The sequence below is a fragment of the Manis javanica genome, chromosome 4, assembly GCF_040802235.1.
Source record: "Manis javanica isolate MJ-LG chromosome 4, MJ_LKY, whole genome shotgun sequence".
NCBI lineage: Eukaryota > Metazoa > Chordata > Mammalia > Pholidota > Manidae > Manis > Manis javanica.
The window spans coordinates 30,043,492-30,057,353 of NC_133159.1; the positions used below are offsets into that span (position 1 = coordinate 30,043,492).

General features: G+C 40.4%; 1 protein-coding gene across 16 annotated transcripts in view; it reads left to right on the forward strand.

Moving 5' to 3' along the window:
• Positions 1 to 13,862, forward strand: part of MACF1 (microtubule actin crosslinking factor 1) — a 471,369-nt gene that overhangs the window by 97,212 nt on the left and 360,295 nt on the right. For all 16 annotated transcript variants that reach the window (XM_073233661.1, XM_073233662.1, XM_073233665.1 and 13 more), the window contains exon 2: positions 12,153 to 12,214. In XM_073233661.1, coding sequence (XP_073089762.1) covers positions 12,153 to 12,214 — 62 coding nt within the window. The remainder of the gene's footprint in view (positions 1 to 12,152; positions 12,215 to 13,862) is intronic.

Genomic DNA, 13,862 nt, shown 5'->3' on the forward strand with positions numbered 1-13,862 from the left:
TAACACTTACTCCCTTCTGTCAGCTATGAGGAGGGAAAGAGACCTAAAGATGGTCTGAGGACAGGCCCTAAGGAATTGGAGGCTAGGAGAGTCATGTTGACTGTGACTTAGATCTCTCTTGATAAAGGAGAGGAGTTAACTTAAACAATGTTCTGTGAGCTTGAGCAAGTGGCCTAGCATTTAAGGCCCTTTCCTTGGCTTCCAAACTGTAGGGTATACAAACTAGTGCTGAAATGAGAGCATCAACTCATCAATTCACGGTAAAGTGAAAAAGATAAGGAAAATGTAGTGTGCCTTTCATAAAGCTAAACTTAAAGGACTTTATTCTGAAATTGCCCTTCCTATTGTTTCGATGTTATTTTGTGAATGACCTTTATTTTGTGAAAGAATTGTTAGGTGGTAGTTTGTTTTTAGACATCCTTGCTTAGAAATATAAAAGGTTGACAACTTTATGTTAGGTTTTCTAATTTATTTCAGAGCATTTTCTATGTTCTAGAAACTAAATTTGGGCACTACTGGATTGATAATCTAATATCTTTTGATTGTATATGCCAAATCTCTAAAGCAGAACAAAATTGTCACCCAGATAAGGCAGATTTTTACTGAAATTGAAATCACCTGTTGTTAGATTGAGAGGGGACCTCAGAAGAACCCTCAGGAGGGAGTTAGCAGAGCTAGGGTTCTGATCCTGTCTTCTGACTGCTAGGTCAGTACTGCCAAAATATTTAAGTGCTTTCTGAGAAGTGAACTTGTTACTATAATAATGTTTGGAGCACAAGAAGGGGCAATTTTAGTCAGTCATTGCAATGTAGTCTAGCTTTTTATCTTTCCAGTATCACTGAGATGTCTTCCCTGAGATGTAGAGCAAAGAATTTTCTGCGTCTGAAAGTAGAGACAAAGGGGCCCTTTTTCTGTAATCAACAGAGAAGTATACTGAAGTCTAGCATCTTTATTGAAAGTTTTGGGGCAAAAACATTATTTTCCCACCTTATCCTACCCTGTTTAATCCCTTGGCATCAGTGTAGCCCAGTAGTTTTTTTTAAAAAATGGATTTTGGCACCAACTGCATGGGGTTCCTGCTCTACCACCTAATAGCTATATGAACTGGGGAAAACTACTTAACCTTTCTATGCCATGGTTTCCCCATTTGTGAAAAGGGGATTAAAATAGACCCCAACTCAGCCATTATGAGTTTATAATATTCAAGCACTTGGCCCAATGCAAGCTCCCCAGGTAATTTTGATACGACTGGTTCACAGATCGGTATTTGGGAACCACTGACCTAGTCTAAACTCCTCACTTCATAGATAAAACTCAGGCTCAGAGAGGGGAGATGTGTGTCCTATAAGATAAGAACCATAGACCAGAGGCCAACAAATCCATGTTACAGCTTGATTCTACCCCTCTATGACCGTACCTAAGTTCTTAAATCATTCTGGGCTTCAATTTCTTCATCTTTAAGGTGATTTTTTGAGGATTCTTAAACTTCTCTGTCTCTTTGTATCTGTGATGTACTTAATTTTTCTGAATGTGATATTACAATTATACTCCAGAAACTATTGAGCTTTTTTACCCTCTTCCCCTTGTTTGGCTCTCCCTCCATCTCTGTGGCTCTTTTCTTTTGCCACCATGCTTATTTCTTTACCCAACTTCTGTTGTGTACTTGCTGATTCCCAATAGTGCAAAGAATTATCATTAATAAAGTTCAGGTTTTCCTAAGAAATAATGTAAAATTCTGATTTTGCATTGAAGTTTCTAGAGTTATCTCTTTCCTAAATTCCCAAGTCTGAATCCTTACTGGGACATTCTGCATCTTCACCTTAGTGATAAGATGCCTCTCATGAAAACAAATTGCAGTTACAGTTTGCCCCTCTCCTCTTCCCTTCATTTAAGCACCACACTCTACTGTGGTGCTTAAAAGTCCATGACAGACTCGATTTGAATCTCAGTTCTACTTACTGTGTGACTTGGGCAAATTATTAAAGCCTTTCTGAGCCTCAAATTGAACTACAAAAATGAAAATAAATAATCTGTAGTTGATAAAGTTGTGAGGACTAAGTCAAATCCTAAATGAGACAGGCCTTGAAGCATACCTGTCACACAGTTAACAGAATAAATGTCTAGGTCAGGTTTTCTCCCAAAGTTGACTTATATACTTCTGAGGACAGGAATCATTTATAATGCTGGTGCCATTATACATTATTGGTAAGCACATCTTAATTGCTTGATCTCTTAATTCAGCCCATTTTCTTTGAGCTTACATTAAGTGGTGCATAGACTCCTGGATCTAGATGTGGCAAGAAGAATTTAGAAATGCTGTAACTATAGAAGGGACATCCAAATGGAAATCTCTGCTCCCTGCTGAAAAGCAGTCTTTTAATTATCATTTGAGAATATATCTTAGTCTGACTTTGAAAATACCATCTTGAAGTGTCCTTGTAGATATAACCTTGGCACATGGTGGGCTTTCAGTATGTATTTGCTGAATGAATGAGTATTCTTGAGTACCTGCTATTGTCCTAAGTGTTGGATATTTAAGGAAATTTAAAACTTGGTTCTTGACTCCAAAGAGCTAAAGTTTGGAGTGAAAATAGGATTTCCATATAGAGATATCTAACAATAGGTTGTATATGCTCATGCCAAGTAAACTGAGTAAATACAGGCATCTACAGGCATCCAGGGGTGGCTGGCATAGCCAGAAAGGTGTAAAGGGACTAGTGGGACTTCAGCTGGACCTTGTAAGGAGGCGCTGAAGTAGATAAGCCAAGAAGAGGAGGGTAGGTATTCCAGTATGGGGGAGTGGGGGAGGGTGAACCAAAGCAAGAATGCGCAAAAGTATGTTTGGAAGCAACAGATGAGAATGTATGTAGTTGCATCATGCAGTCATGCAGGAGAGAGTATGAAGATAAAATTGGAAGGGTAGATAGATTGTGAATTGCTTTAGGTCAGAGGCCATATCTTATCCCAATCTCCCCTGACCACCTAGTACATAGTGAATAAAAACTGAAATCGAATTTTAAAGGGTTATAGTGGTCTATGGAAACCAGGACTTGGACTTGATCTTCTGGTCTTTTGGGAGCCACTAAGGGATTTTTAATTGAGGGGTGATAGAGGCAAAGTGGTGATTTAGGAAGATTTGCTGAAATAGGCTGTCTGACCTACTTGCCACAGCCTCAGTTATCAGCTGTTAACTTCAAATCTGTATCCTCAATTCTGACAGCTCCTCAGAACTTTAGACCTAAGGTTCCAACTGCAGGAAGGTCCTGCTAATACCTTATTAGTTTTCTTCTATTTTACCCAACCTACCCTCACCCAATCTTTGCGTCCTTCTAATTTCCTTATCTCAAGATACCACTAACTCCAGTAGGTCTGACTAGAAACATTAAAATTATCTTAGACTTTCCCTTTCCTTACCACGTAGTTGAGGACTGTTGTTTCTGCCTCTGTGTTGTCATGTGAGTCTGCCTGTCCTGTCCACATTCCTGCTACCTTTGCCCTAATTCAAGCTCTTGATTTCTGTCTTGGTCTGTCACAGTAGACCTCTCACTGATTCTTCTTCCCCTTAGTATCTCTCTGCTATAGCCCAGTGCCAGAATAATCTTTCCAAAACACTCTCTGTTTCAGGAAATTTCAGTGGTATCCTTTTATCTACTGATTTTAAGTACATACTGCTCACTCTCACTTTCTGGGGTGATTTGACCTCAGGTGACCTTGGCAGCTTCCTTTCTCATTACATTGCCCAATGTATGCTGTGCATAGCTATACCATACCATTCACTAAAACAAATCCTGTGGACCTAAATGTCTCCAAATCATTGCAAATGCTTTTTCTTCAGTTTGGAATTCCTTAACCCCTTTTTGGGCTATGAAAATCCTACTTGTCATCCAAGGTTAAACACCATTAAATACCATGCCTTCCACAAACTATTCTGCCCCTCTGCCAGAATTAACAACTCCGTGATTATTACCATGATTTTGTACAACTTGTATTTGGTTTTAGATTGTAAACTTCATGAGGTCAAGGAACTGGCCTATCCTGACTCTCGACTTCCCTTCTGTCAGCTCAGGTATCTTGTAGATTTCCAGGTGCTTCCTGGTCTTCTTGAAACATTGGTGACTTTTCTGTGGCCCTTTGCTCATTTGCTTTTTTAATGACTCATAAGGCACTGGGACTGTGTTGGAGGCTGTATTGGATTAGAACAGAGAACTTTGCATCTCAGATGAAGGCTTTCAGTCTGATCCTAGGTCTATTCTCATTGCTCCTAGTAGAGTAGGACAGATAGACAAGTAAACTATGATACCTTGCAATAAGCACAAGAGGAAGATCACCTAAACTAAACTAGTGTAAGTGATGGGAAAATTACCACCTCCTCCAGGAGATGATAGTTGAATTCAATGCTGAAGAATAAGTAGTCAGAGAAGGGGGAAGCTATATGCCACTCAGAGCAACAGTAAGTACAAGGGCAAGATTGCATTTGGGCAAGAATATTCAGCAAAGCTGGAAGATAGAAATTTTTTTTAATTGAAGTGTTTTTTTCATTGATATACAATGTTAAGTTGGTTTCAAATGCACAACACAGTGGTTCAACAGTTACCCATGTTTAAATCCTCACCCCCTCTAGTGCCATTACTATCTATGAATGTAAAAAGATGTTACAGAATCATTGATTATTTTCTCCATGCTGTCCTACTGTCCCTGTGACCTACTTACACTGTGATTGTGAATTATTGTGCCCCTTTATTCCCCTCCTTGCCCCGCCATCCCGTCCCAACCCCTCCCTTGGTAACCACTAGTCACTTCTAATTGTCTGTGAGTCTGCTGCTGTTTTCCTCCTTCTGTTTTGCTTTGTTTTTATATAACACAAATAAGTGAAATCATACGGTATTTCTCTTTCTCTTCCTGCCTTATTTCACTGAGCATAATACACTCTAGATCCGGAAGATAGAGTTTTCATGAAAAGATGGAGAGGGATGGGTGGTGGGCAGAATCACGTCACAGTGGATCTTAGATCCCAAACTAGGAAGTTTGGATATGGTCCTGAATGGAGGCATTTAGCTTTGGAATCCAGTGGAGCTGGGAACAGATTTGACTTCAGTGCCTACCTTATGATCTCAGACAAGTTACTTAATCTTTCTGGGCTTTATCTTTCCAGTAAAATAATTTCTATTTTCCAGGGTTGTTGAGCTTTAGAAACAACATATGTAGGTGCTTAGCGCACAAGTAAGTGCTCAATAAATGTTAACTACTAACATTACTAGGTGGATAAGGAGTCCTGAAGGATTTTAAGGTGCACAGTAATAAGATTAGATTTGTCAGAAAGACTACTGGCACATTTAGAAGGATGGTGTCTTAGTTTGGGCTGCTGTAATAAGACCACAGACTGGGTGGCTTAAACAACAATTTATTTCTCACAGTTCTGGAGGCTGGAAGTCCAGGATCAAGGCAGCTGCATATTTGGTGTCTAGTGAGGGGCCTCTTCCTGGTTCAGACATCTGGCTACTCACTGTACCCGCACATCGTAGAAGGGGAGATAAGAGAGCTGTGGGGTCCTTTTTTTTTATGGTATCATTAATATGCAATCACATGGGCACCATTGTCGTTACTAAATTCCCCCCATTATCAAGACCCCATCACATACCCCATTACAGTCACTGTCCATCAGTGTAGTAAGATGCTATAGAGTCATTACTTGTCTTCTCTGTGCTATACTGCCTTCACCGTGGGGTCCTTTTAAAAGGAATGCCTTTTATGAGGCATGACTTCATTATCTCCCAAAGGCCTCACCTCCTAATACTATTACACTGAGGGTTAGAATCTCAACATATAGGTTGGGGTGGGGGATGCACACATTCAGTCCCTAATAGGGAACTAGCGGGGAAACCTCTTAGCAGAAGAGAGAAAGGAAGAGTACAGTTTTAGACAAGTGGAGTTCAAGATGAGAATGAAATTTCTTAGGAGGCGATCAGACATAAGAGTGGTATTTAGGATAAAGGCCTGAGCTGAAGGTATGGGTTTGGAAATGATCAGCGTACAGGTTACAGTTGAAACCATGGGAGTAGATCAAATCATTCTGGGAGAATGTAGAGAACAGCCCTTTTTAACTCTTTTTTGGAAAAGCTATAGATTTTTTTTCCTCCCACAATATACATAACACCAAACATTTTGCAGTTTTAAATTAACAATTTAACAAGGAAATTCATTAAGGAAGCCAAAGAACAACATTAACTATTACACAGGCTTTCAGAATGCTCCAAACAGCTCTGACTTTAAATCTTTTTAATTAGTTATAGATTTGGTTCCACTAGCTAAAAACCCTGACTTTCAATTTAGGAGGGAGAAGTCCAAGTACTTATTCTGAATATAATTACTTAGGGCCACATGACACCCCCCCTCTTCAAAGCCGTCTGTGGACCCATGGATCTGTGGATATCTTAAGAACCCATAATACAGAATGAAAAGGAAAGAAGGCTAAGGATGTGTAAACACTTAAGGAGTGAGCAGAGGAGAAGTAACTACCAAAAAGGAAGGAGGAGAACCAGGGTGGAATGCAGTCCCAGATTCAAGAGGGTTTAAAACTGAAGGAATGATCAGCAGTCTCATCTGGGTTGGCAATTAAGTGATCGCAGGGAGAGCAGCTTCACTGAATTTCTGGGGCTGGAAGGCAGGTCACATGGGGGAGTTGGTGAGGAAGTGGAGACAGTACTGTCACATACTCGATCAGGAAGCCAAGGGGAAAGGAGAGAAAGAGAAGTTAAAGATATACAGGCTTCATAAGGAGAAGGGAAGGGATGGGATCCAGATTTTATGTAAAAGCATTTGCCCGACTATGGGGATGGACATTTCTGACATTTCTGCCAGTGAAACTAAAATAAAATTAGGTTCAGTGTCCTGTATGGTCTTAATAATGTTAGAAAGAAGTATTAAATCCTTCTAATTAAGTAACCCCCGTGTGATTAATTGGTGCCTTAATACATTCAGTCTAAGAATTTCCCAGTGAGCAGCTGGATTCTGCATTGCCAATTCATAGCCTTTGGTGGGGCTGAGTTCACAAGAAGCATCAGAAAGAATATTGCCTTTTCTCTGATTGACTGTTTTCCTCTCGCATAAGGGTACCTTCTGAAAATTCTACCCCAGTATTAGGTAGAAAGATCTTTTTTTTGCACCTGGAATTAAAGTAGAAATTTATGTGTAGGGTGCCAAACCTCAAACTAATTAAAAAGTTTGAAATTCCGAGCTGTTTGAAGCCGTCTGAAGGTTTGTGTAATAGTTAATGTTGTTCTTTAATGTTGTTTTCCCTAATGAATTTCCTTGCTAAAATAAAAAGATCTTAAACTCAGGGTGCTATAGTATCCTCTTGTCCTGATGCTTAATCAGGAAAGAACTTTCATGTAATTGATGGGTCTGCAACACAGGGTCCTAAAAAAGAATCCTCCAGCTTTGGGACAGAGTTGTTCTCTATAAAATCTTTTTCTGAGGAACTTTGGCTCAGTTTTTAACAGGCTAGCTGCTCTTGGGAAGGGTGTAATCATGTTGCCCTTAGTAATTATATTCAGAATAAGTACTTGGACCTCTTCTCCTGAATTGAAAGTCAGTTTTTCTGGCTATTGGAAGCATGACTGATATGAGAACATCAAGTGTCCCTAGTGCAACATCCTCATGGAAGGACTTGGTAGGTGAGCAGAACACCTTGTGGTTGGTCAAACTAAGAAGACTTGATTTGTGCTAGTTGCATCTTCAGGTCTAAAATAAATAAGGTAATGGACAAAAAAAGAAATCACATTGAATTCTACCTTTTCTTTAAAATATTGATCAGCTTAAAAAGAAATCCAATTAAAGAAGATATGGTACATATACACAATGGAATATTATTCAGCCATAAGAAAACAAATCCTATCATTTGCAACAACATGGATGGAGCTAGAGGGTATTATGCTCAGTGAAATAAGCCAGGTAGAGAAAGACAAGTACCAAATTATTTCACTCATATGTGGAGTATAAGAACAAAGAAAAATTGAAGAAACAAAACAGCAGCAGAATCACAGAACCCAAGAATGGACTAACAGTTACCAAAGGGAAAGGGACTGGGGAGGATGGGTGGGAAGGGAGGGATAAAAGTGGTGAAAAAGAAAGGGGACATTATGATTAGCATGTATAATGTGTGTGTGAGGACACGAGAAGGGCCATACAACCCAGAGAAGACAAGTAGTGATTCTACAGCATCTCACTATGCTGATGGACAGTGACTGTAATGGGGTTTGTGGGGGGGACTTTGTGAAGGGGGGAGCCTAGTAAATATAATTTTCTTCATGTAATTGTAGATTAATGATACCAAAATAAAAAATAAAAATAAAAAAAGAAATCCTTTAATCTTTTTCCTTATTCATTTATGTATTTAACCTGTTACAGCAACACATATAACTTTTGTAATAAAAGAAATTCTAGAAAGAAAAATAAGAAAATTTGTGTCTTCAGAGTGAGAGTTTTGTAAAACTATAACAGACTGTTCTGTTATGAAGGTAATAAATACAGTAAAGGAGAGTGGGTTTGATACTGGCGAAAATGTGGTGGACAGAATTTTTAGTTCACCTTAAATTTGTTTTTTCCCATTATGTCTGCATGTCCCAGCACACAGGTAATACTTACTGGGGCCTGGGAGGTTTTACATATTTCGCTGTTGTGTTGTGGAAAACTCCGCTCTGATTTCATTCTGTGTATTTCTTTAGCCAGTCTTCTAATAATATATTGGTCAATCAAGAGAAGTCTTTTGTTTTAGGTCATATTATGTAGAGCTTTACCTGTTAGGAGCTGTGGGAGATACAAGAAAGTAAGGCATGATCTCTTTCCTTTAAGGAGTTAATGATATCACTGGTGATGGGAGAATAAGTGTATTAAAAGTTCAGAACTCTATATAATTACATAAGTGCTGATTGAGTGATGAACATTGTAAGTACCATAGAAATTTGAGGACAAAGAGACTATTGAGAATTGGAGTTGTCAGGAAAGACTGCCAGAGTAATTTTCCTCAAACACAAATCTGATCATGTCATTTCCTATTTAAAATCTTTCAAAGCTGCCCTTTACCTTCCCTTTACCAGTTTCTTGCTAATAAAGTTGGACTCTTTAGCTTGTCACAAAAGGCCATCCTATCCAGTTTTAAGTCTCACCATTACCTAATACACATCCTGTCTTTCAACCATCCTGAATTCTGTGCAGTTCCCTGAACGTTCCTTCTTGTCTCCATGGATTTGCACTAGATGAAATTTCATGTAGTAGGTTTGTTCCTTCCCTCCTCCTTCTGGCTAACTTCACTTTGTCACAGTTAGAGTCACTCATCTGGAAAGTCTCACTAACCTTCTATGTTTTCTTCCCCTACTCAGGTAGGCTTAACCATTTCTCTTGTGATCTTAGGCACTCTGCGTTTACCTCTGTACAGCACTTACCAAACTGTGTCGAAGTTATTTCTCTTCTCTGCTAGGCTGCCTTCTCTTTTACAGCTAGGGAATGTGACTTTGATATCTCTGTTGCCAGAGCCAAATGCAGGCTCTTCCAAGCAACTACGTTATTAATAAAGATCTATTTAAAGAATAGACAAGTGAATGAATGAGCTAGATTTTAAAGTGTAAATAGCGTTTGAGAGGTAGAGAGGAAGAGAAAACAAATAGTATGAGTGAAGTGTCAGTGATTTAGGTGAGGCTGCAGTTGTAAGCTGATTCTGTTTCAGTCTGCAGATAACACAGGCTGAAAAGGATGATGGTGATGTTGGAAAACTGAATCAGTATCTAAAAAGATCAAAATATGTTGGAATGACAGCAGTCAAATCCAATAAAAATGCTAGCTTCAAATAGAGCAGGACTCTATTAAGTGAAAGATAACACTTAAAAAGTTCCAAATGATAACCAATAGGTAGAATTTATAAGAAAGAAGATTATGCCATTTTATGGAACTAAAAAAATTGGCATGCGTAACCTTATGAAGTAGTGAATTCTCTGTTTTTAAGTGTCAAGAATATTGTAGAGGTATGTAAGGTTTGGACAGACCTTTCAACCCTGAACATGTGATTCTTTGTTGTTGAAGGGATTTGTGTATCAGCAGAGATTTATACCGGATAATGTCTGAGGCCCATTCTAGTTCCTAAGGTCTGGGGTCTACCGGAGGAAGACATCATAGTTCCTTGCAAAGCAGGAATGAATGCAAGGCTGAAAAGAAAGCTGTTGTGAAGGACAGACAAGAGGCAGAAATGAGGGAGCATTCATTATATGGCTATAAACTCAGAAAAATAAGTGGCTCTGCATTCACCTGTAAGTGTAGTGAGAGTATTAACGTTTGGAATAGTACCTGTGTAGCTTTTACTGGGGAATCAGTAAGAAGGCAGTAACTAGGGAATAGAGAAAACCTAACTGAAGTTTGTGTGAAACAGGTCTATGTAATTCTGCCACCTTCTTCCAAAGTGTTCTCTGACTTGGGGAAAAAAAGGAAGAGTCAAGCCACGTTGGTTTTCAGGTTTGCAGATTGTCACAGTGAGCGTAGTAGTAGAAGGTTAGGCAGGTGAGAGTGTTAGGAAAGAGTATAAAACCTAAATGTGATTTATTCCCACTAGGATGTTTAAACATTTTAACAGTAAAGTATTAACAAAGGGCCACGTGGTGGAAGCTGCTTGGGCTGAGAGTGGAGGTGGGGAAATTGAAAGGGGCCTGACTATACCTGTTTGAGTTTTTTTAAGACCTACCAATAAGAATAAGGCAAATGTAAAGGAAAGATATAACGGGCTTAGGCAACGTCTGGGGAAGACTGTGAACCCTGTAATACTCAGCCAATGAAGAACCAGGGGAGGGACTCGCGCACTAGGAGATAAATTATTGGCACCAAGCTCCCCAGGTGTGCCTGCCCACCAGGCACCCTATCTTGCAAGACCGTCATTAAAGCCTTGCTCCACTGTTCTCTTTGTCTCCGTGTCCACTTATTGAATTTGGACCAGTGAGTGTGTTTCTCACAAGAGTTCCTGGGGTGTTGGTGACGGCAGCTTTTAATAGCTTGACCATGTTGTCTAGCATAGACTGCGGTAATCTTAGATGCTCTTGATAAGTAGGATAAACTAAGCATGCAGTGATGCAGGTTGGGAGTGATTACCAGGTATGAGAGATTGATAAAGATAGCTGCTAAATAGGTACATGCGGAGAAGGAATCAGGCCCACAAGTGGCAGTGTGGTGGCTGGCAGTGAATTGGAGACGAAAGCTGGTGGAGTCTAGCAGTCTCAGATGCACAGTCAGCATATATGTTGAAGTGATTTGAGGATGATGCCAGAGGGTCTGTGTGGAGGCAGTAAACGTGAACCAAGTAGTCAGGGAGGGTTAAGGTAGCTTTGACAGATACAGGGAATGGTTGATGACAGTGAGACAGTGAGGATGACATGGACTTCAGTAAATAGAAAAGGAGCAGGGCTGATGAAGCACCTCTGGGAAATTGGCAGTTGTGGAAGAAAGTGGGTCCTCCTCAGGATGGGGTTTCTGAAACAGTATTGACAGTAGTCCTGTTTTTGATAAAGAGGTGAACAGCATTGTGAATGGAGGAGAGTTTGCTTACAAATAAATGGCTGTTAGCCTTAGGAGAAGGAAAGGGGTAGGGGTGATGTGCCTGCGGTAAACTGGGCAGTTTTGGGAGGTTGAGTGGTTGGTAATGACTGCTGGAAAAACTGGAATCAGGGAAGCCCAGGGGGGTGGGGAAGGGAGGGAGTAGAGCAGTGACCGGGCAGACGGGTGTGTGACGAATGAGCGCTCACTACTGTGACGTGAGTGTCCCAAATGTCAGGGCCACTGCACCCCATCTGTGCTCAGTGTTCATTGCTTTGGTTTTTTGGAGGTTGCTGTAGGGGAAGCAGGGAACTGCTTTGCTCCCCAGAGAATTATGGTGCTGTGGAATCTGCCATGACATCTTTGAGGCACACAGTTCTGTCTATCCTGTAAAGTGACAACATGGTCAGGACAGAAGAGGAAGTTCAGACAGGCCAAACCTTCCCAACAAGACATGGTCTCACAGTGCCGTGGAAACCGGCTCTACGGTCCACAGAGAAACTGGGGTGTGGGCAAGGCAGGGGTATGGGAACTTGTTGCCTGGGTAGCACTAAGCCAGTGCCTTCCCTGTGTTTCCTTTACAGATGAACGGGACCGCGTTCAGAAGAAGACGTTCACCAAGTGGGTCAACAAGCACCTGATGAAGGTAGGTGTCCTTCAAGCTGCTGCTCGTAATCTGGATCCTGGCACCTCTGCCTGCTCGTAATCTGGATCCATCAGGCCCTTCTCTCTGAGAGTTCAGATTGCTTGCCATGGACTTGAGTCACACATGTGACTTTTTTTTTTTTTAAGTTACTAACATAGTCATAACAGTGTGGAAACTTTTACTGAGCAGGTTCTTGGAGAGGACAGTAATACATGCCATTACCTCAGGGGGCTGAGGTTCAGGATACCACCGGGTGATCCCTGGGATTCAAAGAACACTTTGTTCCTAGCTTTACAAATTACTTTATAAGCTCCTGTCTTCATTTGTATTTTTTTAATCTGATTCCTGTGTAAGGATGGGGCAGAGAGGATTTCATTCTTTATCTCTCGCTCTTGAAGTGCACAATTCTTTTATGAATTTTTGCATGTGTATATTCATGTATAACCACCATGCAGTTTATGATGCAAAATACTTCCAGAATGACTGGGATTGAGGGGAGATTTGTTTATTATTTTTAAATAGAGGAGAAACCAAGGCAGAGGCATGCTAAAGACTCACTTAAGGATTCACAGTATGACTGATGTGACTGTCAAGATTTGAAAACAAAGTTTTTGAGTATAATACTCAAATAATTAAAATAATTTTGAGTTATACTAATAACAACTCTGGGAAAGTTTACCAGGACCTCTTAATTGCCAATTTGTTTTCCTCTTTGTTTGATTTCCCCACAGCATTTGATAACTGCTGACTAGTTTACTACTCCTTGAGACCTCTCATAGGTTGGTTTCTAGCACTGCTTTTCCCTGAATTACCTCTTCCCTCTACTAATGCCTTTTTCCCGCCTTTTCCACTGGCTTTTCTTCCTTGTCAGATTCCTCCATGTTGATGTTCTCCAGGGTCCTACCTTTGGCCATTTTCTTGTTTTGTTTTCTCTACTCCTGTTTGTCAGTCTCATCGGTGACAGTCACAGGGACCATTGGGTTGCATGGCATGCAAGGAAGCACAAGTAGAAAAGGACTCAGGGTGATTTCACTGAGTCTGATGTCTGGATATGGCTGGGCTTTATGAAAACAAGACATTCTGTGGCCGCTAGTCTCTTTCTCTTTTTATGAGACCTTATATTCCTTCATTTTATTTCTTTCTGTTTGTCTCCTACATTCATTTCTCTGCATTTCTCCCATTGCTTGTATGTGAACCATGGTGATTGTCTCTCAGATGGTGATGTTAAACCACTGTGGCTATGTGATTCTGAAGACATACACACATCTGAAGACATCTGTAGCTCAGTAAACCATGGCCAGGGAGATGTGTTACATAAGTCACACATCTCCTTAGGGCTACTTGTTTAATGCAGACTGCAGGTGGGCACAATTTTCAAACTATGGAAAAGAATGTAATTTTCCTGCATTCTTTTCCCAGCCAAAGACCTGTATATCTCACAGTGTACTTGATATGTTCATCTGCATGTTACCCAGACATATCCTATACTCAGCGTATCCCATTTTTATTACTCATGTACCTAGCTGTTTAAGTTAAGAATCTAGAATCATACTATATTCAGCCCTTCCCATCATCCCTCCCTTGTCACCGCTCCAGTCAATCACTTCCAACTCAGAAGGATGCTTGCATCTGACTTCTCTTCTCCACC